A 24412-nucleotide genomic window follows, 5' to 3' on the forward strand; every position below is an offset into this window, starting at 1 on the left:
GGCAGTTTATCCACCCAGGATTTTTCTACGTCTACCACACCCGCAAGCCCCGCCCACCCGCGGATTCTGCCAGGCTTGGGGGGGGGGCGGTGCCTGGGGCCGCGGCGTGGTTTCCCGGGTGACGGCCACAGCCAAGAGGCTGGGCTGAGGCCTCGCTTCCCACGGGCGGCTGCTGGGGTCGTGGCTGGGAGTCTTGGCCTCCTGAGTCCACCAGAAGCCAAGCAGAAGAGGCAGAGCCGGTGAAGAAGGGGTTCTGGGCGGCGTAATTTCCTTGCGTGGCCAAGCAGGAGCCGGGCCTGTGCACTGTAGGCAGTGCCTGCCCCGGGGACTGGTGGCTCCTGTTGAAATCCTGCATCCGAACCTGCTGTCTCGCAGGTGTGAGCGGTGACTGTGCCACGGGCGGGTCATGTCCCGGGACTTTGTGTCGCTGTGGGAGCTGGTGGAGGAGCACATTCCGCCCCCGGAGCGGCTCGAAGTGAAGAGGGTTCTAGGGGAGGCGGTGGTGGACCTGAGCCTGGAGCTGCGGGCAGAGGTGGGGAGTGCGAGTGGTCCACGCCCCAGGCCTGCACCGCAGCGGGGTGGAGGGTGGGATTATTTCTTCTTCTCCAGCACACCCCATGACCCCCCTGTGCCCGGTCTGGCTTCGCCCCCTGGCCCTCGTTGTCCCAGCCCCGTGCTCTCCTCACCTTGCTCCCCAGTGCCAGGCATCCCAGCTCTCCTTGCAGGTAGCGACGCTGTGCGCTCTGTGCCAGGAGGCTCGTGCCTCCCATGCCCCCGGCTCCCGCCCCTTCTCTGACCCTGCCTCACTTTTGGCGCCGCCGCCCCACCTAAGGGAACTGGTGCGTCAGGAACTCCGGCAGCTGCTCCAGGGTCTTCGCCACAAGGCCATCTGCGAGGGCAGGTGGGAGCCTCTTCCCCCAGAAGGCAGGTGGGCTCCCCCTGCTGTGGCTTCCTTCACATTCGCCTCCTGCAGGGACCAGGCCCAGGCGTGGGTCCAGTATAGTCCCCGAGTCCTGCGCTTTGCCTTGGAGGAGCCCAGGTGTGCTCTGTCCGACCAGGGGTCGTTCCAGTTCAGAGTCGATGACAGCAGGTAAGATGGCAGTGAGAGGAGGGATTGGTCCTTGTCGACAAAGGGTCCAGCCAGCTGGTGGGTGCCACTGGGTTGCCCAACCTGGGGGCGGGGGTGGATGGGGCAGGTCAGTCTTCCTAGAGAAAGTGACTCTGGAGAGCAGGAAGTGAGAGAGGAGAGCTTTGTAAAACATGTCAGGTTCATGCTGCACCTGAGAATGGTACCAGGCTGGGCTGGAGAGGCAGGGAAGCATAGGCAGGGAGCCACAGTGGGATTTACGAGACAAGACGGTGTAAGATGAACTGACAGCTGTGATTTCTTAGCCCAGTCCTTCCACGGCCCTAGGTTGGGCCATGTCCCTGTTTTTGCAAACGAGAGACCTGAAGGCTCAGAAAGGACGCGTCAGGGCTGGAGTCGTAGCGCAGTGAGTTAAGTTGCTGCCAGCAACACCAGCATCCCGTATTGGAGTGCCAGTTTGAGTCCCAGCTGTTCCATTGCCAATTCAGCTTTCTACTAAAGCTCCCAGGAAACCAGTGGTTCCTGGCACTCCTGTGGGTGACCAGGATGGAGCGCTTGGCTTCCTCCTGGCCCAAACCTAGCTGGCATAGTCATTTGGAAGGTGAACCAGTGGGCAGAAAATTCCATCCTCCCGCCCCTGTTTCTGAAGTCACTCTCTGCCTTTTGAATAAATGTTTTTAGAGAAGACAGGATATGCATTTGCCTAAGGTCATGCACAGTGAGGGCTGGTGGAAGGTCTTCACAAACCCAGAGTCCTGCTCCACACTGGTAGGAAGCCTTGGGAAGAAAGACATAAACTTGTTTAGGAGACGTAGCGTTGGTGTCCTAAGGTCTGGGGGGCAGGGAGGAGGGGCACGGCACAGGTCAAGAAGTGGGGACTTCATCTGCCAGCAGCAGGGACCTCAGTGTCATCAAGGACCAACTGAACGTGGCTGACATTGACCAGGTCGCTGCACACCTGCGGTGAGGCCTTTGGGCACCCGAGAGTATGTAGGTGATGGACTTGGGGGGTGCTGGGACTGTGAATGGGAAGGAGATGCAGGTGTGGGAGGCTGAGCAGTGGGTATGGGCAGCCTGCTGCCAAGCTCAGGCCAGTGTGCCGGTATGGGGGCTTGTCCTGATGCTGTGTGGGCGGGTTTAAGCAGGGTCATGGTCATGCTGTGAGGGAGGATGCGGGCAGGAAGGTCGTAGGCCTGGGCGGGGAGGAGGATGGTGCTTGCCAGGATGGGTGCTGGGTATGAGTAAGGCAGGGCAGGAGATTGGTGCAGGTGGCAAAGGGCACTGTGAGCTCCCAGGGAGTCGTGTGGGCCCCTGGGAAGGCTGGTGGCAGGGCATGGGCTGGGCTCTGCTGGTTCAGGCCCTGATGATCTTCGGCTCCCAGGGGCCTTCTGGAGGAGGAGTGTAACACCTTGCAGGAGGAGATCACCATGCTGCAGGTGAGCCGTTACCCCAGGCCTCTCTGCAGGGCTGCTCTGCTGAGTGTGAACGTGTTTGTGGACTTCTCGCCAGGGTGGGGCTGGTGACCGGTTCCCACCTGTGCACGCTTGTGAGTGGGAGAATCCCGTGTTCTGGTGGAGCCCTTCCGTGTTTGGCTAGCTAGTTTAGCTTGATCTGTGGGATTTGCCCACAGGGTTTTTTGCCTCCTTCCTTCCTTCCTTGGGCCAAGTCTGGCCTGTGCCCAACCACCGCCTCTCAGAGTTGGGCACTTCTGGTGTTCTGCCTGGGGACTGCCCCCACGAGGTTGGGCTGAGGGTGCTGCTGCAGGGTACGGGTCCCTGTACTCCTCTCCTCCCCGACCCTGCAGCTCTCAGGCCAGGCCCTGACCGTGCTCTCTTGGCAGCGCTGTCTAGAAGAGGAGTTCACCAGGGCCTGCCAACCACCTGAGGCAGCCCTGGAGCCCACCCTGACAGGTGAGACCCTGGCAGGCCCAGAGCCCCCAGCCCTTGGGAGAGGCAAGCCCTGGACCTTGGCTCTTTTTCTTCCTTAGAGCTGAAAGAACAGAAGGCAGCCATGGTGCGGGAGCTGCAGCTCTCTCTTCAGCCTTCCCCTTTCTCTGCCAGCCACAGGTAAAGCCAGGCAGGTAGCTCACAGGTTGGGCAGGGGGTGGGCTGCAGGGTCAGGCTGATGGCCCTGGCGGTAACTCCCCCACCTACCCAGGCAGCCAGCCCCGGACCCCTCCAGCCGGTGCCTCAGGCCTTACCCTCGCCTCCCTTGTGGGACCACTGAAGCTCAAGCTGGGCCTCTCCAGTGCCACCTGCCTGTACCACCTTTGGAGCACTGCCCGCGGCCCCGGGGCCAGGCTGCCCTCTGCCGCTGGGGTCGAAAGCTCCAGTACAGCCCCCGGCAGCAGCCAGCCGCCATGCCAATGTCCAGTGTGGCACCCCAGGCCTCAGCCTGAGGGCCAGCTGCAGAGCAGGCTCCAGCTTGGGCCAGAATTGACCTGTGCACTACCACCACAGCCACCCCTTCCCAATGCCCGGATGCATCTGGGAGGAACCCCCCGAGGCTGGCCCTTGCCCCCTCCCCACCATGTTCTTGTCGTGTCTGGGCCCTCAGGGCAGGGAGATCCATGTTTTGATCCTTCTCCTCTTGGGCCACAGCCGAGGCCTAGCAGACAAGAGATCCCATCTCAGTCCTGACTCCTGTATCCCAGGGATGCCCAGACAAAACATCACAGTAGCCCAGGACAGGAATAGAAATTTCATTAAAACCTATGGACTTGAAACTCCTAGTGGTGCACAGACGGCGGGGGTGGGGTGGGGGCAGGGCACCGTTATTGCTACAGAGGATTAGAGGCAGGTGTCATTGCACAGAGGGCCTGGAGGACGGACAGACGGACACCGTGGGGCTCAGGAGAAGGAAGTCTGGCTCCAGAAAGGGCTGGGGGCACATGGGCTGGGGCCATTTGGCACATGAACGAGGGCAGCACGCCAGGGAGGACGGGGCCTTCAGCCTGGGGGAGTGGGGAGGGTAAGGGGCTGTGCAGGGTCCCCTTCCCCAGGGTCCCTGGGCACCAGCCTCCTGCTGAGTAGCCCCCAGCCATGCCCCCTGGAACAAGTGCTTTGGGCAGGCTGTGGGGCCCCTTGGCCTCTGCTGGCTGGGCCTGACAGCCAGGCCTGGAGTGCATGGCCGAGGGCCCAGAGCAGCCGAGTGAGGTGCAAGCAGGCCTGGAAGACACGGCTCAAGGCAGGGGCCTGCAACCACAGGTCAGACAATGTTTACAAAAATAATCAACACAGACATATGGAGCTGGGCCAACCACCAAGGGGCACTGGATGGCCCATGGCCCCTCACCTATCCCCTGCAGCCTGGGCAGAGGCTCGAAGGGTGGGAACACTGGTCACAAGGCTGGAGACCCAAGGAAAGGGGGCAAGTGGCCTCCCCTCTCCCAGACCTCAGCTCAGAGCAGAGCGAGGGGGCATCAGAGGCTCCATGAAGCCTGGCAGGCCTCTGGGGACCTGGCCCAAGGACCCCTCCAAAGTGCTTGGCCCCTTTCCCCCCACCCCCTGGTAACCCTCCCCTCACCCCTCCCCCAAGCTGCCATCTTGGCATCCAAAGGACGTGTAAACACTGGGGACACGAGCACGAATGACCACACTATCAGTGGTGGCCAAGGTGACGGCAGCCGTCCTGGCCAGGGTGTGGCAGGGGGCAGGTGGTGACACCTGTCCACAGTTTTTCCCCATCCCTGTAGTTGGGAACATGGGGTAGGAGTGGGTCTACCCCCTCCAACCCCGGCATCTGTGCTCATATCCGGGAGTCCTGGAGGCGGCTGGAGCCGTTACTGCCCACCATGGGGATCTGGGCCTTGTCCGGGTGCAGCGGCTGGACCTCAAACCCATCTTCAGGAGAGGGGGTGATGGTGGGGGCATAGCGCCCAGTCCGGTGCTCCGGGAGGGCGGGGCCCCAGTCTCTGCTTGGCTTTGTGGCATTTTTCAGACGCTGCATGGGATGTGAGGGGCAGGGCAAGCCAGGAGGTCAGATGGGAGCCCTGGCCTCCCCATCCAGCCACCCTACCTGTTCCAAGCAGCTGCCCAGCAGTCCCCCACTCCTCTCCCAACCCTCACCTGGACGAGGCTATCCCCATCCGTGCGGCAGAGCTTGAACAGGGCATAGAGCGGGATGCAGATGACTGAGGACAGAGCCATGAGAAAGCCAACGGCCACGGCCCAGCCTGGATACTGGTAGTGGTTGTATTTGATCGGCTGGTACTGGATCACCGTGAAGATGAGAATGAACTGCAAAGGAAGTGGAGGAGTCGGCAGGAGGCTCCTCCCAGGGCCCAGGCCTTCCCCCCTATTTGTACTCCTTCCTCTCCTCACCCTAGCAAGCAGCATTTAGAGCAGGGCAGAGGCACCTGCAGGAGCAGGTGGCACTGGCAGCAGGTACGACTCCTGACGGCCTACTGCCTACTGTCCCTGGCCTTTTGGCTTTCCCCTTGGGACGTGATCCCAGTGAACCCCCCATCACACCCACCTTGGTCTCAGCTACAGTACTTCCTTCTTTCTGTTTATTTTTCCCTGTATCTTCCTCTGTCACACCTCCGTGTGCCACGGCCACCACCTGCTAAGCTGCCCTGGGCGCCCTCTGGCATCCCCCATACTCTGCCTACAGTCTCTTTCTTTGCTGTTCCCCATGGATGAGGTGGCTCCTAGGATCCTAGCAACTTGGGCTGCAGTGCCCAGCACACTGCCTGGTTTGGTCTCCTTTGCTGACCTGAAACAATTTGAATGGCGAGGCCACAGAGAAGGCCCTGCCTGCCTGTGGCTGCAGACTGTGGCCTTCTGTCTGGGGAGGCCTCAAAGGGTAGTGGTTAGTGACCAAGCTGTAGGCAGAGTGAGATGGGACAGCAGGCCTGCAGTCGGTAGGGGGCTGTAGCACCTCGGGGTTATGCCCCATCTTGGACCACTCCCATCCCTTATGGGAGAGTCCTGGCTGTTCCTCTTCCAATTCCAGATCCTTCCTATTGTGCCTGGAAAGGCAGCAGACACTGGCCCATGTGCCTGGACCCCTGTTACCCACGTGGGAGACCTAGATGGAATTCTGGACTCCTGGCTTCAGCCTGGCCCCAGCCCTGGCTGTGGTGGGCATTTGGGGAGTAAAGCCATCGATGAGAGAGTTTTCTTTCTGCTGTCTGTCTCTTCCTTTCTGTTTCTCTGCTTTCCAAGTACATGAAAATAAATTAACACACATACATAAATATAATCTGCAACAACAAAAAAAGGCCATGGGAGGCAGAGGCTGGGAAGCGGGTCAGGGGCCTCCCGGCGGGCCCTAAGTGTGCACCTTCACTTGCCAGCTGGGCCTGGCACCCACTATGGAGCATTTAGCTGTGTGTCCTCTGGCCTTCTTTTTCTTTTCTTCTTTTTTTTTCTTAATGTTTGTTTATTCTTATTTGAAAGGCAAATTTTGTAGAGAGAAAAAAAATCTTTTAAAGATACGGTGAGAGGTCTTCCATCCACTGGTTCATTCCCCAAGTGGCTGCAACAGCTAGAGCTGAGCTGATCTGAAGCCAGGAATCTCTTCTGGTCTCCCACATGGGTTCAGGGTCCCAAGGCATTAGCCCATTTCTGCTGCTTTCCCAGGCCATAAGCAAGAAGCTGGATCATAAGTGAAGCAGCCGGAACACGAATCAGCACCCATATGGCATGCTGGCACCACAGGGTGGAGGATTAGCCCACCATACCACTGTGCCACCTTGCTACCCATCCTCCAGCCTTGCTTATGGGCAAATTCTAGAAGACAGGCCCACATATAATTGGGGTCCACTCCTGGAGTGCTGTCTATAATGGGAGCTTCATGACAAGCTTTCTGAGTAGAGCTAGACCATGATCCACATGTGGGCAAAGCCCTTGGTTAAGCTGAAACAAGGATGGAGTTTGTTTAAAAGAGCTTTGCAGGGGCCCAGCGGCGTGGCCTAGCAGCTGAAGTCCTCGCCTTGAACATGCCAGGATCCCATATGGGCACCAGTTCTAATCCTGGCAGCTCCACTTCCCTGCTTGTGGCCTGGGAAAGCAGTTGAAGACAGCCCAAAGCCTTGGACTCTGCACTTGTGTGGGAGACCTGGAAGAAGTTCCTGGATCCTGGTTTCGGTTTGGTGTAGTACCGGCCGTTGCACTCACTTGGGGAGTGAATCATCGGACGGAAGATCTTCCTGTCTCTCCTCCTCTATGTATATCTGACTTTCCAATAAAAATGAATCTTTAAAAAAAAAATAGCTTTGCGGGCTCGGCGGTGTGGCCTAGCAGCTTAAGTCCTTGCCTTGAACGTGCCGGGATCCCGTATGGGTGCCGGTTCTAATCCCGGCAGCTCCACTTCCCATCCAGCTCCCTGCCTGTGGCCTGGGAAAGCAGTCGAGGATGGCCCAAAGCCTTGGGACCCTGCACCTGTGTGGGAGACCCAGAAGAAGTTCTTGGATCCTGGCTTCGGATCGGCATAGCATCGGCTGTTGCGCTCACTTGGGGAGTGAATCAACGGATGGAAGATCTTCCTCTCTGTCTTTCCTCCTCTCTGTATATCTGACTTTCCAATAGATAAATAAATCTTTAAGAAAAAATAGCTTTGCAGGAACATGAAGAAGTCAAGAGACAGGGCCTGGTGCAGTGTTGAGGAGGGCTAAGCCACTGCTTTCAACACTGGCATCACACGCACAGCAATTATTGAATCCTGGCTGCTCCATTTCAGATCCAGCTTCCTGTTAATGTGTCTGGGAAATCAGCAGAGATGGCCCATGTGCTTAGGACCCTGCCACCCTTGTGGGAGAATTCTGCATTTTAAAAAATATATTTATTCGAAAGGCAGCATGACTTACAAAGAGGAAGAGACAGATCTTGAGAGAGTCTGTCCACCTGCTGGTTCACTCCCTAAATGATGGCAAAGGCTGGGGGCTAGGCCAGGCTGAGGCTAGGAGCCAGGAGCTTCATCCAGGTATCCTATACAGGATCACAGGCCCAAGCACTTGGGTCATCTTTAGCTGCTTTCCTAGCATATCAGCAGGGAGCTGGATCAGAAGCAGAGCATCTGGGACATGAACTGGCAGACATATGGTATGCCAACCTGGCTGGTAGTGACAACCTACAGCATCTCCGTGTTGGCCCTGCTGCCTTTCCAATAAATAAAATACCTTAAACCAACCACAGTACAGCACAGAAACAGATGTGTGCACAGGGCCTGGAGCACTCCTCTGCAGGTAGCCCTGCCTGGCTTCCTGGGCACAGACAGGGCCCTGCCCATGTTGCCTGACCTCATGGGGACATCAGATGGAAGCCAAGGCTGACTCTGCAAACCCTCCTCATGTTCTCTCCAGCCTCCCGCCCTCGCAGGTGCCCCAGGTCTGTGTCCATTCTGACCACCATTCTCCCCTCTGTGGCTGTGGAGGCTGAGACCCCCTCCGCAAGCCTGGGGTCCAGCCCAGAGGGCCAAATACTTGGCAGAGGTGCTCGTCCTCACCGACTGCCTAACCATGTTTCAGAACTTGTGCTCTGGGCCAGACTGGGGAGACACTGCCCCATGCCCGTGTGCTGTAGGCCTCAGTCCTGCAGGGCTTGCTCCTGCAGAAACACGAGCGTGGACCCCAGTGAGGCATGCCCTGCACATGGGGAGGGGGAACCTGACTGAAGGGAGACTGCACACTACCCTGGCTATCCCTCAGGGGGCCCTACTCACACCCGGACAGAGATACACTCTGCCCCCATCCCCTGCCTGTCCCCTTGCCACAGCATGGAGTGGGAGATCCCAGTGCCACCCCAGCTGGCCTGCAGTGCCCGCTCTGCACTAGGGTTCTACTGCTATGAACTGTGTGGCTCAATGACTTAGCCTCAGTTTCCTCATCTGTAAAATGGGGACAGTGATACCTCAGCGACTTGTGCCACACAAGTTAATACATAAAGGCTACAAGAAAAAAAAAAAAAAGATGAGGCCAAAATCTTTCACCATTGCTAGAGCGGATTTCTTTCCTTAATTCAGCTCCAGCTGGATTCAGTCCCCCCATCATCCTCACTGCCTGCAGGGTTGTGATGTTGCCCCAGTAAGGAGCTGGCACCTGCCTCTTACCACCTGCACCTGTGGGTCATGGGGCTGTCTCACCCCAGCACTCAAACCACACGTGCAAGTTCATGACATGTCTTCCCTGGGAGGGCCTGGAGACAGGACAGGCAGTACGATATGGGCTGACACAGGTTGGAGATGCCTCAAGGAAGCTCTGACTCCCTAGAGGTGCTGCCAGCAGCTTCCACCCCGGGCCTGGCCAATGTCTGCAGTCAGGGCCCAGGACTCTGAGGGTCACACAACTGCCAGGCTGTGTCTGGCCTCCTCATTCCCAAAAACTGGCTGGGTGACTTCCCTAAGGGGGCACACAGCCCGAGAGACGTGGTGGTGGGATAGTGGGGTCAGAGGGACCACTTACGAAGATGATGGCTGGAGAGACAAAACGCCAGCAGATCTGGAAGAAGAGAGGCGGTGGGAAGCCCAGCATCATCTGGATGTCCTGGAAGTAGTTGCGGTGCCCTGGACAGAACGGGAGTCAGCAGGCCCAGCAGGCCGGGACAGGACCTGGGGCCAGCCACGGGAGCCTGGGCACTCACCATAGATGTACATGACGCAGATGCACATGATGCAGGAGATGATCACCAGGGAGAAGCTGGCTGCGTAATTGTCCATCAGCAGCAGCCAATAGATTCCTGCCTGTGGGGCAGGGGGAGCTGAGCTGGTGCCCGCAGCCAGGCACCCTGCCTGCTGCCCACCCTGTACGTGCCCTAGGCTGCCCAGCCTGGCCCTTCCCTCTTACCTGGCTGGTGAGGGGGATCCCCAGCAGGAAGCCAGCCACAGCCACACCCAGGGTCACATAGGTCTTCTTCTGCAGAATCCACTCATTCCCCACCTCGTCCACTATGGCCGTGACCAGCGTCTCCAACAGGCAAAACTACGGGCAGCTGGCTGTCAGATCCGGACCTTGACCTCTGGCCCTGCCCTCTCCCGCACGCTGCCCCTCAGCCTGCACCTCGTACCTGAGTGCCCAGTCCCAGCAGAATGAGCATGAAGAAGAAGAGCAGGGACCATAGCGGGGAGATGGGCAGCAGAGTCAGGGCCTCAGGGTAAGCCACAAAGGCCAGGCCAGGGCCGTGGTCGGCCACGCGGGACACGTCCACACCCAGGTGCTTGGCCATAAAGCCAAGGATGGAGAAAATGACAAAGCCGGCATAGATGCTGGTGGCGCAGTTAGTGATGCTGATGATAACGCTGTCCCTGGAGAGCAGGAAAACCAAAGTTTGGGATGCTGAACTGGCTCCCCTCTCCCTACCTGCAGACATGGAGGCTGGGAAGTTCTAAGAACTGGGCTGCCCCAGTTCCTTCTCTGGTCTTCTCGGGCCTCTGTGAGGGTCCTGAGACACTTGCACGCCCCAGGGAACCCTGAGACATTATTGTTCTCACCCCTCTTCTCTCTCCAGTCAGCTCTGCCCTGCCCATGTACCCATGGCTGCATGCAGACCCAGCATGCCCAGGACTGCAAGGCCAAGCGCAGAAGAGGAGGGTCTGTTGGGCCAGGAGGCTGTACCGGAGTCCAGTGGGTCTGGTGGCTGGCAGGCTGGGGCCCTCACCGGTAGCAGTTGTTGTGGAACTTATTGTAGGATGCCATGGTGATGAGGCCGCCCCATGCGCAGCCCAGCGAGTAGAAGATTTGGGAGGCGGCGTCGCCCCACACCTGCAGGCAGGGAGGGCGAGAGGAAGGTGGGGGTTGCAGAGAGGGGCTAAGGTCACAGACAGGCTCTTCCCTCCCGCCCTGCCCCACCCTCGCCACCCCCTCCACATCCCACCTTGGCTTCTAGGATCTTGTCCCACTGGGGGGTCAGGTAGTACTTGATGCCTGTGAAGGCTCCCTCCAGGGTCACTCCGCGGACAAACAGGATGGTGAGGACCACATAGGGGAAGGTGGCCGTGAAGTATACCACCTGAGGACACATGGGCTCCATGGACCCTTTTTCCCAGGGTACCACCTCCCTGGCCTCATCGCCTCTGTCTTCTGATGCCTCTTCTTTTCATCACCCCCTCCTTGGCCACCCAACAACCCAGGGAGGGGAAGCAGGACCTTCCTAGATGGGCACAGAGCCCACTGGGGGTGGGGTGGGGGAAGGGATACTCGCTTTGCCTGAAGACTTGACCCCACGGATGAGGCAGAGGAAGACCACCACCCAGGAGACACCAAGACAGCCGAGGAGGGGCAGCCGGATCTCTCCAAAGTTCCCAATGTCATCCGACAGCTTCAGCACATAGAGCCTGGGACGGGAGAACCTGCCATTGATGGCCAGCCCAGCGACAAGGACCTGTCCCTGGAGGCCACATCCCAGGAGACTCCTGGACCAGTCTCGTAGCAGCCCCATCTCCCTGGGGACAGAGAACTCTCTGCAGCCCTCCTGGCCTGGGCTAGAACTTTGCTTTCTGCTCTTGGGAATGCATCCTTGCCAGACTAGCAGCAGCCTCCTCTTCCAGGAAGCCATCTATGATTGGAAGAGGTGGAGAAGGTAGCAGAGGGCAAGGAACGACTAGAGAGTAGGGAATTCTTCCCTTGTAGGGGTCTTGCTGGCTCCCTGTGCCACACCAACTGTACTTCTAACCCACTGAACATTTGCACGCCAAGCTAGAGGCTGGGGACTCTGCAGGTGCACCCGAACCTTCAAGAGGCCTTCCTTGGACAAGACCAAGGAAAACAACAAGCAAGTGTGGGTGGGAGGGTCAGGGCAGAGCCCAGTGCAAGGTGCAGGCACCAGGAGGGGTGTATCCTGGAATGGGGAGAGGCATGGAGAGAAGGCGAGGGTTTGGCTAAAGTTCACGGACAGAGGGCAAGGTACGGCAAAGGTCAGGTGAACGGAATGCAGCAGGGCAGGGGGCCAGGGAAGAGTCCAGCCCAAGGTGGATCCCTCCTTGGGTAGCCCAGTGAGGCTGGATGGAAGGGGAAGAGAGGAGGTCAGGCAAGGGATTGGTGGGGACCAGATAGAGACACTGCGAAGGCTGAGCAGTCTTTTATTCTGAGGGCGACAGAAGCCTCTGAGGACTTTGTACTTGGTCTTCACCGTCTGTCTGTGGGGTATAGTGTGGTCATCCCGTACATATCCAGTGGCTGATGACGCACCAGCTAAATCAGCATTTTCATCTTCTTAAATATTAGCACCTGCTTATGGAGTGCAGCATGATGTTTCAATACATGTATGCAGCGTACAGCATTAGCTGGAGCAGAGTTCTCCCTCGCTTTCCTCTCCCGCTTCCTTTGTGGCTGGAGCTCTTGGCAGGGGTTTTGTAAGAGTGGTCTGGGGTCTCACTGTGCTTCTCTGGCTCCCATCTCTCACCATGGGCAAGGCCTCCCAGCAGTTTCAGGGCTCCTGTGATCCCTGCCCAGCCATCTCTCAGAGCTCCTCTCCTCCTAGCTGCTGCTTACTCACTGTGCCACTGGCCTCCCGCTGCTCCTTACGCGTGTGCTGCTCCTGTGTGGAGGGGTCTTCCCCGAACAGCCACATGCTTACGTGCGTGTGAGCCACGAGGCACACAAGGCCATGCCTGGCTTACTGTGCTGCCAATGCTGTCTTGTAATCCTTTTTTTCTTTCTTTTTTTGACTGGCAGTCCCATATATGCCCTTAAACATATGCACGCGTCCCCACACAGAGTATCCTCCGCTTGCTGCTTCACTCTCAAAACGCTTGCAAGGGGCTGGCTCAGGACGTGCAGCCAGGAGCCAGGAATTCAATCTTGTCTCCCACATCACCACTGCCTCCCCGGGGGAGCTGCATTGTAAGGGAAGCTGGCGTCAGAAGCTGCAGTCCAGTCTGGAACCCAGGGACTCCAAGGTGGGCTGCAGGCGTCCTAACCACTAGGCTAAGTGCCCACCCCAGACCACATGGGGATTCCAGATGTGTTCCACCAGGGCTCTGCATGGTGATTTTGCACCAGGCACTACCCATTCCACAGCTGGCTTATCCGCCTGCTCTCCCTCATCCTTGCTTCCTCCACGTCTTCTCCAATGGGGCCTTCTTTGGCTCCACTGCTTTAAGCTACAGGCCTGCCACGGGCCACACTGCTCACCTTGCTGCCTGCCTGTCCTCCCACTGTGCCACGCCTTCACCTGCCCTCTATGGGGCCAGGAGGTTTGGTCTATTCTGGTCACCACTGTATCCTCTGGTGCCTGGCACAGACAAGCAGGCAGTGAATACTGACAGAATGAATGCTGTGTCAGGTGCATGGAGAGTCAAAAGGGAGAGCCTGGAGGAAAGACAGTTTGGTTGGTGCAGGAGCCCAGACTGGAAGTGATAAGCTTAGAAAGCAAAGCCTGGAGCCTCAGTTTCCCCAGCTGTAGCCCGGAGATAACGACAGCCAGTGGAGGATGCGTGTCAGTGACACACAGGCTCCTTTCTTTTTTGTCCCCTTCCAGCTAGGAACTGTTGCTGTTTGTCACAGGTGGAGCTCTCTCTGTTCCGCCTCTTCCCATCTCTGTCCTCAAGCCTCAAGGCCACCTGGGTGACGCTCTGTGACAGGTCAGTCCGCAGCTCGCCCAGCGCGGCTGGCCATACACCCCAGGGTGGCTCACTCCCCCTCTCCCCCAGACTGCCCTACACATCGGGGCCAGCAGGGGGCGCCATCAGAACCCCCTCCTCCAACCCCCATCACAGACACCCACATACCTAGCTACCCACACTGCAGGCTCTCTTGTGTAGGGGGCAACAAACCAGCAAAGGTGGCAGGGAAGTTCAGGTGTCAGAGGCATACTGTCCCACTCGCAGTGCGTGGGAAACTCGGTCCCTCAGAACAGACAGGGGCCCCCACTGCCCCTGCTTGAAGGTCCTTAACCTCAGACATCAGCATTGAGAGAAACCATTCTCATTTTAGGGGTTTTCAACCTCGTTTCCTCATGCATGCCCCTTGACAGTGCCCGCGCTTTTGTTGGAGATCAGCCTCACGACCCGGGGCAGGAGGGTGGAAGAGCTCGGCAGCCTGGCCTGGGAACCAAGGCCTACAGTCTAGCTATATTTTTATGGCACCATATTTAGTTTTTTTTTTTTTCTTTTTTTTGTGTGTGTGTGGTCTTGTTTTGGGTTTGGACCATGTGCTTTTGCGATCAAACGATTAACCTAAGAACTTTTGGAACTCAGCATATTTATGAATTGGCCTTTGGTATATGACCTCTCTGGAATTCTTTTGTTTTTTAAAAATTTATTTATGGGTCTGGCATGATAGCCTAGTGACTAAAGTTCTCATCTTGCATTCGTTGGGATCCCATATGCGTGCTGGTTCTAATCCTGGCAGCTCCACTTCCCATCCAGCTCACTGCTTATGGCCTGGGAAAGCAGTCGAGGATGGCCCAGAGCCTTGGGACCTGCACCAGCGTGGAAGACCTGGAAGAAGCTCCTGGCTCTTGGCTTTGGATTGGCTCAGCTCTAGCTGTTGCAGCCACTTGGGGAGTGAATCAGTGGACGGAACTTTCCTCTTTATCTCTCCTTTCTGTAAATCTGACCTTCCAGTAAAATAAATAAAATCTTTAAAAAAGCAAATAAAAATTTACTTATTAGGGCTGGTTTTGTGGCACAGCAGGGTAAGCTGTTGCTTATAACACCAGCACCCTACACAGCTGTTCAGCCTTCTTTCTAAGATTTATTTATTTTTATTGCAAAGTCAGATATACAGAGAGGAAGATCTTCCATCCGTTGATTCACTCCCCAAGTGACCACAAGGGCAGGAGCTGAGCTGATCTGAAGCCAAGAGCCAGTAGTGTCTTTCAGGTATCCCACACGGGTGCAGGGTCCCAAGGCTTTGGGCCATCCTTGACTGTTTTCCCAGGCCACAAGCAGGGAGCTGGATGGGAAGTGGAACTGCCAGGATTAGAACCGGCGCCCATATTGGATCCTGGTGAATGCAAGGCAAGGACTTTAGCCACTAGGCTACTGTGCCGGGCCTGGCTGTTCTCCTTTCAATCCAGGTCCCTGCTGGGTAAGGCAGCAGAGAAAAGCTCAAGTGCTTGGACCCCTGCCACTCCTGTGGGAGACCAGGTTGGAGTTCCTGAATCCTAGATTTAGTTCCTAAATGTAAAGATTTATTTATATATGCCTTTGCAAGGCAGAGTTATACATAGAGCAATCCAGAGATCCTGCATTGCTGGTTCACTCCCTGAATGCCTGCAAAGGTGAGGGCTGGGCTGGTCAGAAGCCAGGAGGAGCCAAGAACCTCCTTTGGGTCTCCCACGTAAGCACAGGGCTCCAAGCACTAGGGCCACCCTCTACTGCCTTCCCAGGCTCATTGGTAGGGAAATGAACGGGAAGTGGAACAGCTGGAATGCTGACAGAGTCTTAACCCACCATGCCATAACAACATTCCTCTAATGTTTTTGTTGTTGTTGTTTTTGTTTTTTTTGTCTTTTAAGGAAATAAAGGAAATATTTATTTGAAAGGCGAACTGACAAAGGGGAGAGAGAGAGAAAGAGAAGGTGGGGGGGGGGGTGTTGCTTATCTGCTATTTTACTTTCCTAATAGCCGTAAGACTGGGCTAGGCCAGGAGCTCCATCTGGGTCTCCCACCTGGGCAGCAAGTATCCAAGCACGTGGACCGTCCTGTGCTGCTCATACGGATTCTGGTTCATGTTCCACCTGCTTCACTTTGTTTTCCTTTAAATATTTATTTATTTAAATTTAAAAGGCAGATCAGATTTAAGAGAGAAGGATATTCCACCCACTGTTTCACTCTCTGAGTGGGCACAACAGCCGGAGCTGAGGTGATCTGATGCCAGGAGCTTCTTTTGGGTTTCCCATGTGGGTTTAGGGTCCCAAGGCTTTGAGTCATCCTCTATTACTTTCCCAGGCCACAAGCAGGAAGCTGGATGGGAAGTGGAGCAGCTGTAACACGAACTGGCACCCATATGGGATACTAATGCTAAGGTAAGGACTTAGCCATTGAGCCATCATGCCAGGCCCTGATTGTTCCACTTCCCACGTGGGACCGTGCACCCACGTGGGAGACCGGAAAGAGACTCCTGGCTTCTGCCTTCAGATAGGCTCAGCTCCTGTGTCTCCTTTCTCTCTGTAAATCTGGTTTTCAAATGTTTAAAAAAAAGTCTTAAAGAGAACAGAACAGAGCACCTGGCGTGGGAATCAAGTGGCACTGATCGGCAGCACATGGCCTAGGTCCGTGTGCCACAGTGCAGCACCTTGCCGAACTTTGCGTTTCTGCATATCTATCCCATTTCCTCCAGCAGATGGGGCCTCGTGCATCTCCAGCAGCGTCAGTGACAGTGCCGGAGCACAGCCACTGCTCCCGTGATGTCTGCATCCCCACTCAGTGAGAGACGGGCTGCCACACGGCCCGGTCAGGGGCAAAGGCAAGGTCCAAGAGAGGCCTGTGTGACTGCAGAGCCCCCATGAAGCCAGGGGCATAGGGGGACAGCTGAGATCTGAGTCCCAGTACAAGCACTGTGCCGGTGGGGAAGCCTGGTCACCACCAGCGTTGGGGGAGGGGCTGGGGGAGGAGGATGGGATGCGGGGTGAGAAGCTGGGTGAGGGGCAGATGTGGTGGGCTCAGCAATCTGTCCCCAGAGCTGCTCTCGCTTTTGCAGACTCTCCTCATCTTTCTTTGGGCTTGCTTCCCTCGTTCGTGAACCAGTGATCTTAAAATAGCACGTGCATTCTGTCTCTCCTCCCTCTTCTCTCTCTGTAACTCTTTACTTTCAAATAAATAAAGAAAACTTTGTTAGAAAATAGCACATGAACAACTACCTAGCAGACCTGCTGTGGGGCTCGGTGACATTGTGCAGGTTTGCAAAGGGCCATGGGAGTACGAGACCATTTGCCTGGCAGTAAGTGACAGCAAGCCGGGAGGGTGCTGGGCATGCAAGGCTGCCAGCTCCCCAGTCTCTGGGCGTCAGTCCCTGCTTCTGGAAACAGGGATGATGGCAGCTACTGAGACATAGCAGGTGCTGATGAATTGGGGGAAGGCGAAGGAGGCAGGCTCCCAACCCACCTGCCTCGGCTGAAGCTAATCTGGGCAGCTCTCTTAAGAGTCATTTCTCAGGCTGCCCAGCAGGGGGAAGCAGCGAGCCATCCTGCCGGGCAGGTGTCCTCCCTGGGCAGGGCTGGCGAGCCAGCTTGGCTCCAGTCCCTGCTGGAGAGCCCAGCTCAATTGGCTGCCCAGTGGGACTCCCAGCCAGATGTACTTGAAAGGTGTTCCCCTGAATCCACTGGAGAAACCGACTGGATTTTGCCCTGAGTGGCCCCATAGGCCGGGAAATCCCAGGCCAAAACGGCAGCTGCCTCCCCCGTTGAGCACCACTGGAACATCTGGGAGTGGGTGGGTGAGACTTGAACCCTGAGGAGTTTCTAGGAAGCTCCCTCATCTCCAGCTGAGCTTGAGCTGTCTAGCACACCTTGGTCTTTGAACAAAGGGCAACACGGTGGGCAGTTCCCTGGTTACTTCCCCGCAGTGGACAGGAGTCCTAGGAGAGCACGGTATGTGGGGTGGTGGCTCAGCCCCTATTCTCTCTCCCTTCTGAGGACCATCCTGGACCTAGTGGGTGCTCAAGGAGCAGCCTGTCCAGGGGCCGCCTGCCCTTCACTGGGAGGCAGTGGCTCTGTCCCCCTGGCTCCAGAAAGCTGAGTCTTTTGGGTATGAGCAGTACCCCAGGGCCCTGTCGATCACACAGTGGAGGAAGCTGCAAATGCTTACCCTGATACCAGAGGCCCTGGGCAAAATGGTGCCTGCTGGCCCCTCCTGTGTTCTAGCCCCGGGTCTTGCCTGCCTCCCTAGCAATTCCATCGGGTTCGCCTCCCCCAGCCTCTGCTCACCTGTCTGTGCTCTCCTCGCCCTCTCCCTCCCACCCTACTGAGAAGCCCTGGCCGCTCCCCTCCCCAGCATCCCCTTTAGAATGAACCAGTGGGAGCTGCCGCTGGGGCTCAGTGAATTAACTTGTCACGTGCAGTACAGAATCCTACATGGGGCTGTTGTAAGACCTGGCTGCTTCACTTTCCATCCAGCTCCCTGCTAACGCCCTGGGAAAGCAGCAGAAGATAACTCAGATGCTTGGACTCCTGTACCCCCATGGGAAATCAGATGAAGCTCCTGACTCCTGGCTTTGGCCTGACCCAGCCAGGGCTGTTGCAGCCATTTAGGGACTGAACCAGCAGATGGAAGACCTTTCTCTCTCTCTCTCTCTCTCTCCCTGTAATTCTGGTGTCGCATCCTCACCCTGATCCATGATGTGCTAAGGCACTTGCTGCATCTCCCTCTGCTCTGTGAGCCCCTCAGGGCCGGGGTTCTGGTTGGCCATGGGCACACAGGGCCTGTTATAGCAGCTAGTGCCAGCAATATGGAGTGACTGAACCAGATATTGCTCTGGCTCCTGGTTCCTTTGCCCAGCAGCAGGGACAAACTTCCTAAGCATCCCCAGTCCCAGCCTGCCCAGGGACACTTCCCTGGACCCCAGGATCTTTGCCACCTCTGCACAGTGTTCTTGGCCACAGCACCTTGGGCTCGGGAAACTTCTGTGTCCCACAGCCTGCTTCTCCTGCCTTCTCTGTAAAGATAGGGGTCCCCTCTGAGGCTGTCTGTGTCACAGCCTGGGAGCTTCCTCACCCCAACACCTGTTACCCCCTCTGCCCATGATTATAGTAGCATCTCCTTAGCCTCACCAGCAGCCCCTGCCCTGTGGGCCCCGGGGCATTAGCTCACTCTGTTTTCACTTTCCCCACTCCCCTTGTGGCCTGGCTGGATTTCGGGCACCCCCCTCTCTGCTCCTTTCACCAGGACTTTCTGCCCGACCCTCCCACCTGCCGTGGTTCCCGAGGTGGGTCCCTCACCTCCAGTACTCCTCACTGGGGCTGGTCCTCTGCAGGGTCTGATTGAGCAGACGGGAAAGGTTACTGGGCAGGGCGACGGGCCGAGAGCCGTTGGTGAGGTTGGTGGCATCCAGCACGCTGGCACAGTCAGGCGTGTTCCAGGGGTTGTTACAATAGGCCCAGGGCAGCACGTGTGTCATGGAGGAGAAGAAGTAGTAGAAAGCGATGCAGATGACCACGTTGTAGTAGATGCCGATGTAGGTGGACACCACCATCATGCCGTAGCCCACGCCTGCGGGGGCAGTCAGTGCATGGGGGGGGACGGCGGTGGGGGGATCTTCACTCATCCCATGGTGAGAGCTGAGGTCAAGGGTGTCTCTGGGCCAGGGGAAGGCATTCCTTTTCATAAGATGCATTTGTTTGAAGGGCAGAATTACAGAAACAGAGGGAGCAATTTCCCATCTGCTGGCTCCTTCTCTGAATGCCCACAGCAGCCAGAGCTGAGGCCAGAAGCCAAGAATAACATGTGGGTTTCCCACATGGATGTCAGGCCTCCCCCTGGGATTTGGGCCATCTTCAGACATGTTAGTAGGGAGCTGGATTGGAAGTGGAGGAGCTGGGGCCCAGATGGATGCTGCACCATGAGATGCAAGTGCCCTGAGCAGCGGCTTAACCTGTAGCACCTCAACACCCAGCACAAGAGGGCAGGCTTTGATGGAAGGCTGTAGGAGGGACAGGTCAGGAATTCGGCAGGGGCAAGCTGGGGACACATGGTAGGAAGGGAGCGTGGAGGCCGAATAAACATGAATCCCAGCAGGTGTCCACGGCCATGGCCGCGGCTGTGGAGCTAGGGTCAGTACTGGGGCTCCATGGGGGGGTGGTGTTTGCACAGATGGGTGAGCATCACAACACCCACAGGGCTGAGTGTGTGTGAATGGGTGCATGGGCGCCCCACCCAGGCCTCACCTTTGAACATGGGACTGATCCTCCAGACTCCGAGGCAGCCCTGGCTTGCAAACTGGCCAAAGGAGAGCTCCATGAAGAAGAGAGGGATCCCGCAGAATATCAGCATGACGAAATAGGGGAGCATGAAGGCGCCTGGCGGGCAGCAAGAGGGCAGCTCAGGAGTGACACCCCCCCCCACCGGCTTTATGTTCAGAACCCCACTGGAAGACCTTCCCAATTTGGGGGGACCCGAGGAGGAGTGCCAGGCTTCAAGTAGGAGCCTGGGTCTGAGACACAAGTTCTGCCCAGTGGTCTTTGAATTTGATGGAGGGGCTCAGGAAATCTGCTTCCAGTAGACCCCAGGCCCCCAGGGCTGGTAGGTCTGGGTGGGACTGGATGGATAAACCAACAACTTCATCATCTTAAGCCATATGGTGGGGAGCTGAAGCACAGGGCTCTAATGGAGAGCTCTGGAAAGTTGGGGTGCACTTCTCTTCCTCTCCTCACCTCCAGAGAGTTAGCTGGCAGGCCCAGGCCCCAGTTAGTCTGCCAGGGTCTGGGGAGGTCTGTGTCTTAGGCCAGGGAGGGGGTGGGGCAAAGGAGATCAGGGCCAAAGCCAGTCAGGGAGAGGGTGGTCCAGGCCCTGGTGGGTGGTCCCTGCCCGCTGGGTACCTCCCCCGTTGCGATAGCAGAGGTATGGAAAGCGCCAGACATTGCCCAGGCCCACGGCATAGCCCACGCTCGTCAGTACAAACTCGATCTGGTTGCCCCAGTTGCCTCGTTTGAGGTTCTGGTCCCTCTTGGTGGCCTCGCTGGGCACAGCACCATTCTGTGGGGAACAGGAGAGAAGTCACCATTAGTAAGGCATTTGTGCTTCATGCCAGACCCTCGGGGCCTCCCCCAGTGGGGACAACATGGACCCTCCAAGCCCCAACCCCCAGGCTTCCCCTCTGCTGGCAGGAGCTGTAGGCAGACCTGGCATGGGAGGGAGATGGGAGGAGCAGCTGCCAAGGGTGCCAACAAGAGCTCCTGCCAGGGCCAGGTGCACCAGCCCACCTGAGGAGCTGCTGGCAACACACAGTGGTGGGATGCCAAGCAGGGGAGCTGGAGTGCTGAGCCTGCCAGCACCCCTAAAACCTCTCTTCTCCTTTTGGGGTAGGGATCTGGGAGCAGCTGAGCTCCTACCAGGCAGCCAAGGCAGGCTGGGCACAAAGGGGCCTGTGTCCAGACAGCCCCCCACCTCCCCACGGCCGCTGCAGCACACATCGCCAGGCTGAGCACGCTGCCCTGGGCAGGCGCTGCCAGGGAGGGTTCAGGACCCCTCCCCCATGGAAGGCTGGTTCCTGGAGGCACAGGGTGGGCAGGACCGGAGCAGGGCAAGGCTGAGCTGGGCCAGAGCTGGGGAGGCATTCTGGGGGGTCATCTCTGGCCGGTAGTTGGGAGGGGGACCCTGGGGAGGCTGACCTGGGCCATGGCTGGGGGTGCTGGGCCATGAGCTGGGGGAGGAGGCGAGTTGTAGGCACCATGCCAGGCTTTGAGAACAGACACTGCTAGGGGAAATGGAGTGATTCCAGGGGAGGATGCAGGGGGGAGGGGGCTGGGCACTGCATGCTGCGGGGGGGCGGATGTCAGAAGGGGCCGGGAAAGGCAGGTGTCTGGGGGGGGGGGGAATGCGGTGGTGGTGCGGGGCGGGGGAGGGAGGTTGCCTAATTGCAAAGCTGTGGCCGACTCCACAAGTCCTTTTCCAAGTGCTCCACTCATCCCACTGTGAGCACCCTGAGACCCATGGACTGTGAGAGTCACTGAAGGACAAAGAGCCCTGCAGGAAGAAGACTGCCAGACAACCTCAGAGATGGCAGGATGGCCTCGGAGTGATGGTGGCGACATGACACTGGCCCTCAGCTGGCAAGCGACATGCTTCAGGACCATGCTGGCCCTAGCCAATGAGCTCGGTGGGGCTGGCACAGTCTGGGGACCCTGCCAGGGCACAGGCAAGCACAGAGTGCTCCAGTGGCCTTGCTGGGCTCCAAGTGCCTCTGGAAGCAGGGCTGCAGCTACACTCAGGAGGCACCAGCTCTCAGCAGATGGGCATTACAGCACCTGCCCCTTCAGGGGTAGCCACCTCCTGTGCCCACACCCCAGCACTGCCCCCTGGGTGTGGGGCTCACCCTCCCCTGACTTCTGCAGGGGGCGGGGGTGGGGACATAGTCCCAAGAGCCTAGGTTCCTTGGAGTATAGCAGGCTGAAGGAGTTTGCATTCATTCATCCATCCATCCATCCATCCATTCATGCCACAACAGAGATTCATGGGTGTGCCAAGGTCTGTGCCAGGTGCTGAGAATTCGGCTGTGAACAAAGCAGACAACTCCTGCCCCTTTAGAACCGGAAACCTGGTGGAAACTGAACCATCTGTGGACAACACACAAGGATGTTTTACTCGCGACTTCCATGTGGCCCCGGGGGGACTTGGATGGTAGCAAAGAGGCAGGCTGTGGTCCAGGGAGGCCTCTGTAACAGACCAGGGGGTGAGCTGTCTGCTCACAGAAGTGCCCCACAGAAGCTGCTGAACTTCCAGTTCTCAACACCACAGTACCCAGGACCTTTTTTCAGAGCCTGTGAGGTCTGCACAGGGTGGCTCACCCATTCCCAAACAAACAGCCACCAAATGGGGCTTCTCTCTATATATATCAGTCCTACAATAACAGCGCCATTCTGTCCTGGGCTTGTTTACTTAGGGGCACAATGTGGGATTGTGCAGCTGCAGAGTGCATGGGTGGGGCCCCAGAGTAGCACGTACCACGGTCACGGGGACAGCCCAGGGTCCTGCATGGCCCCAAGGAAGGGCAAGATCCCCAGGAAGTGACAGAACTTTCCATCTGTGGGCCACACTTGGTTTGTTGAATCCCTGCTCTTTCCCTGGCACGGTGTGTGTGTGTGTGTGTGTGTGTGTGTGTGTGACATCTGCGGCCACGCGCCTGCTGGAGCTCTCCAGCACCAGCCGCTGCTCTGCTAATGAGCTGTGCACACTGAGCTAACGCCTTCAGCTTTGCCGGCTGACGGAGCAGGGAAGCCAGAGGACAGGGCTGGGCCTGGGGCTTGGCCACTGAGCCCCAATGAGAAGGTCCTGACAGTGCTAGAGGCTCCCACCTTCTTCTCCTGCCCAGCCTGCAGCTCAGCGCCACTGTGCCCCGACAGCGGCGGGAACCTTGCCCACAGCTCAGCTTCTGACTTGCTCTCCGGTGCTGGGTCGGCTGCATTCAGGCGGCTTGGCAGAGGAGGGCTTAGCTCTCCGAGGAGGGCAGCACCAGCCAACTTTCTCCAAGCCAACTGCGGGGAGGAATCTGACAAAGTGGCCTTCTGGCGGGGGGAGGGGGCGCTTTCTGGTGCTGGCACACCTTTCCTTGGCTACAAGATCCCGACCACCACCTGCTCTGGTCTCTACCTCTTTCCTACTTTAAAGCCGTCCATGTTTTTTCCTTTGTTGGTGGAACAGCGAAGCCACTGATCTCAACCGTCCCGGCTGTGGCACCAGCTCAGAGATGCCCATGAATACGACAGGCTGGCTGTTCTGCTCTAAGGTCATGCAGCAGGCTTCTTCTACCTGCCCACCTGCCCCCACTGGCTGCCTTACACACCCTCTCTCACCCCTGGGGTGAGGTGGGGTCAAGGAGTGAAACCATGGTGGCTGGACTGGCCTCTGCTATCCTCCTCCCCTTGTACCCTGCCCCCTTCCTGCAACTCAGAGCGCACGACCAGGACACAAAGCCTAAGAATACCACTGCTCTGGGACAGGAAGGCAGGTCGGCCCTGCTTGGTGTCTGAGCTCTCGGGCCAGGCAGGATGCAAGTCTTGGAGCTTCAGCTGAGTGGGGAGAGCTAGGCTGCCACTCACACATGTGCTGGCATCCCTTAGACACGTGCACATGCCAGACCTCACTGGGAGCCAGCCACTGAGACAGCGGTGCCCGTTCCTGTGTAAGCCCTGGTGATCTTTCTTGGGTCAGCAACCCCAGCCCCTGCCCTGCATGGCCAGCTGAGCCATGCTGAGCAGAGGCCCTTACGTAAGTGCCTTACACTGCCCTCCACTCAGTGCATTTGGTGCTCTGGGTGAGTCCTGGAATTAAGGCTTTCAGCTCCCAGGGCAGAAGGAAGCCAGATCTGCCACCTTGCCCAGGACTTAGGTTGGATGGGATCTTGCTGGCGTTAGAACCCGGGCGTTGCCGAGCCTGCTGTCTTGGCGTCCTGAAGTCACTCTCAGTCTCTGGTGAGCCCTCCTGTGGATGCCAGGGCTCACTGTTCCAGACCTGCTAATACCTGCACCCCTGGTGTGTCTGGAATTTGGCTCTTTCTGACTTTCTCCTGAGTTTGCCATTGGTTCTCACAGGCTTTGTAAATGACTTTTTAAAAATGCCTCGGGGATGGGGGGCTAATTCTTTGCCTATAAGTGCTGGCATCCCTTAAGGATACTGCTTCTTGTCCCAGCAGCTCTACTTTCCATCCAACTCCTTGCTTATGGCCTTGGAAAGCCTTGGGACCCTGCACCCATGTGGGAGACTTGGAAGAAGCTCCTAGCTCTGGCCATT

General features: G+C 57.6%; 2 protein-coding genes across 10 annotated transcripts in view; one reads left to right on the top strand and one right to left on the bottom strand.

Moving 5' to 3' along the window:
- The first annotated feature begins 406 nt into the window (after positions 1–406).
- CCDC24 (coiled-coil domain containing 24) lies at positions 407–3698 on the top strand. The gene is made up of 11 exons (XM_040974047.1): positions 407–532; positions 726–901; positions 974–1076; positions 1931–1950; positions 1985–2050; positions 2469–2523; positions 2928–2997; positions 3075–3153; positions 3213–3273; positions 3322–3499; positions 3688–3698. Exons 1-11 carry the CDS (start codon positions 407–409, stop codon positions 3696–3698), a joined length of 945 nt encoding a protein of 314 aa, XP_040829981.1.
- Positions 3699–3774: 76 nt separating this feature from the next.
- Positions 3775–24412, bottom strand: part of SLC6A9 (solute carrier family 6 member 9) — a 34269-nt gene continuing 13631 nt past the window's right edge. For 3 of the 9 annotated variants that reach the window (XM_040974364.1, XM_040974365.1, XM_040974361.1), the window contains 12 exons: positions 20503–20659; positions 19852–19983; positions 18907–19177; positions 11227–11359; positions 10900–11034; positions 10684–10787; positions 10093–10330; positions 9873–10007; positions 9670–9769; positions 9492–9592; positions 5155–5325; positions 3775–5029 (listed from right to left, as the gene is read on the bottom strand). In XM_040974364.1, the coding sequence (XP_040830298.1) occupies positions 4835–5029; positions 5155–5325; positions 9492–9592; positions 9670–9769; positions 9873–10007; positions 10093–10330; positions 10684–10787; positions 10900–11034; positions 11227–11359; positions 18907–19177; positions 19852–19983; positions 20503–20659 (1872 nt within the window). In that variant the 3' untranslated portion in view covers positions 3775–4834. Of the gene's footprint in view, positions 5030–5154; positions 5326–9491; positions 9593–9669; positions 9770–9872; positions 10008–10092; positions 10331–10683; positions 10788–10899; positions 11035–11226; positions 11360–18906; positions 19264–19851; positions 19984–20502; positions 20660–21294; positions 21311–24412 lie in introns of those variants that run through there. The other 6 variants (XM_040974370.1, XM_040974368.1, XM_040974363.1 and 3 more) reach the window with 6 other exon arrangements.

Source organism: Ochotona curzoniae, unplaced genomic scaffold (genome assembly GCF_017591425.1).
Source record: "Ochotona curzoniae isolate NIBS_2020 unplaced genomic scaffold, NIBS_Ocur_1.0 contig_2404, whole genome shotgun sequence".
Taxonomy (NCBI): domain Eukaryota; kingdom Metazoa; phylum Chordata; class Mammalia; order Lagomorpha; family Ochotonidae; genus Ochotona; species Ochotona curzoniae.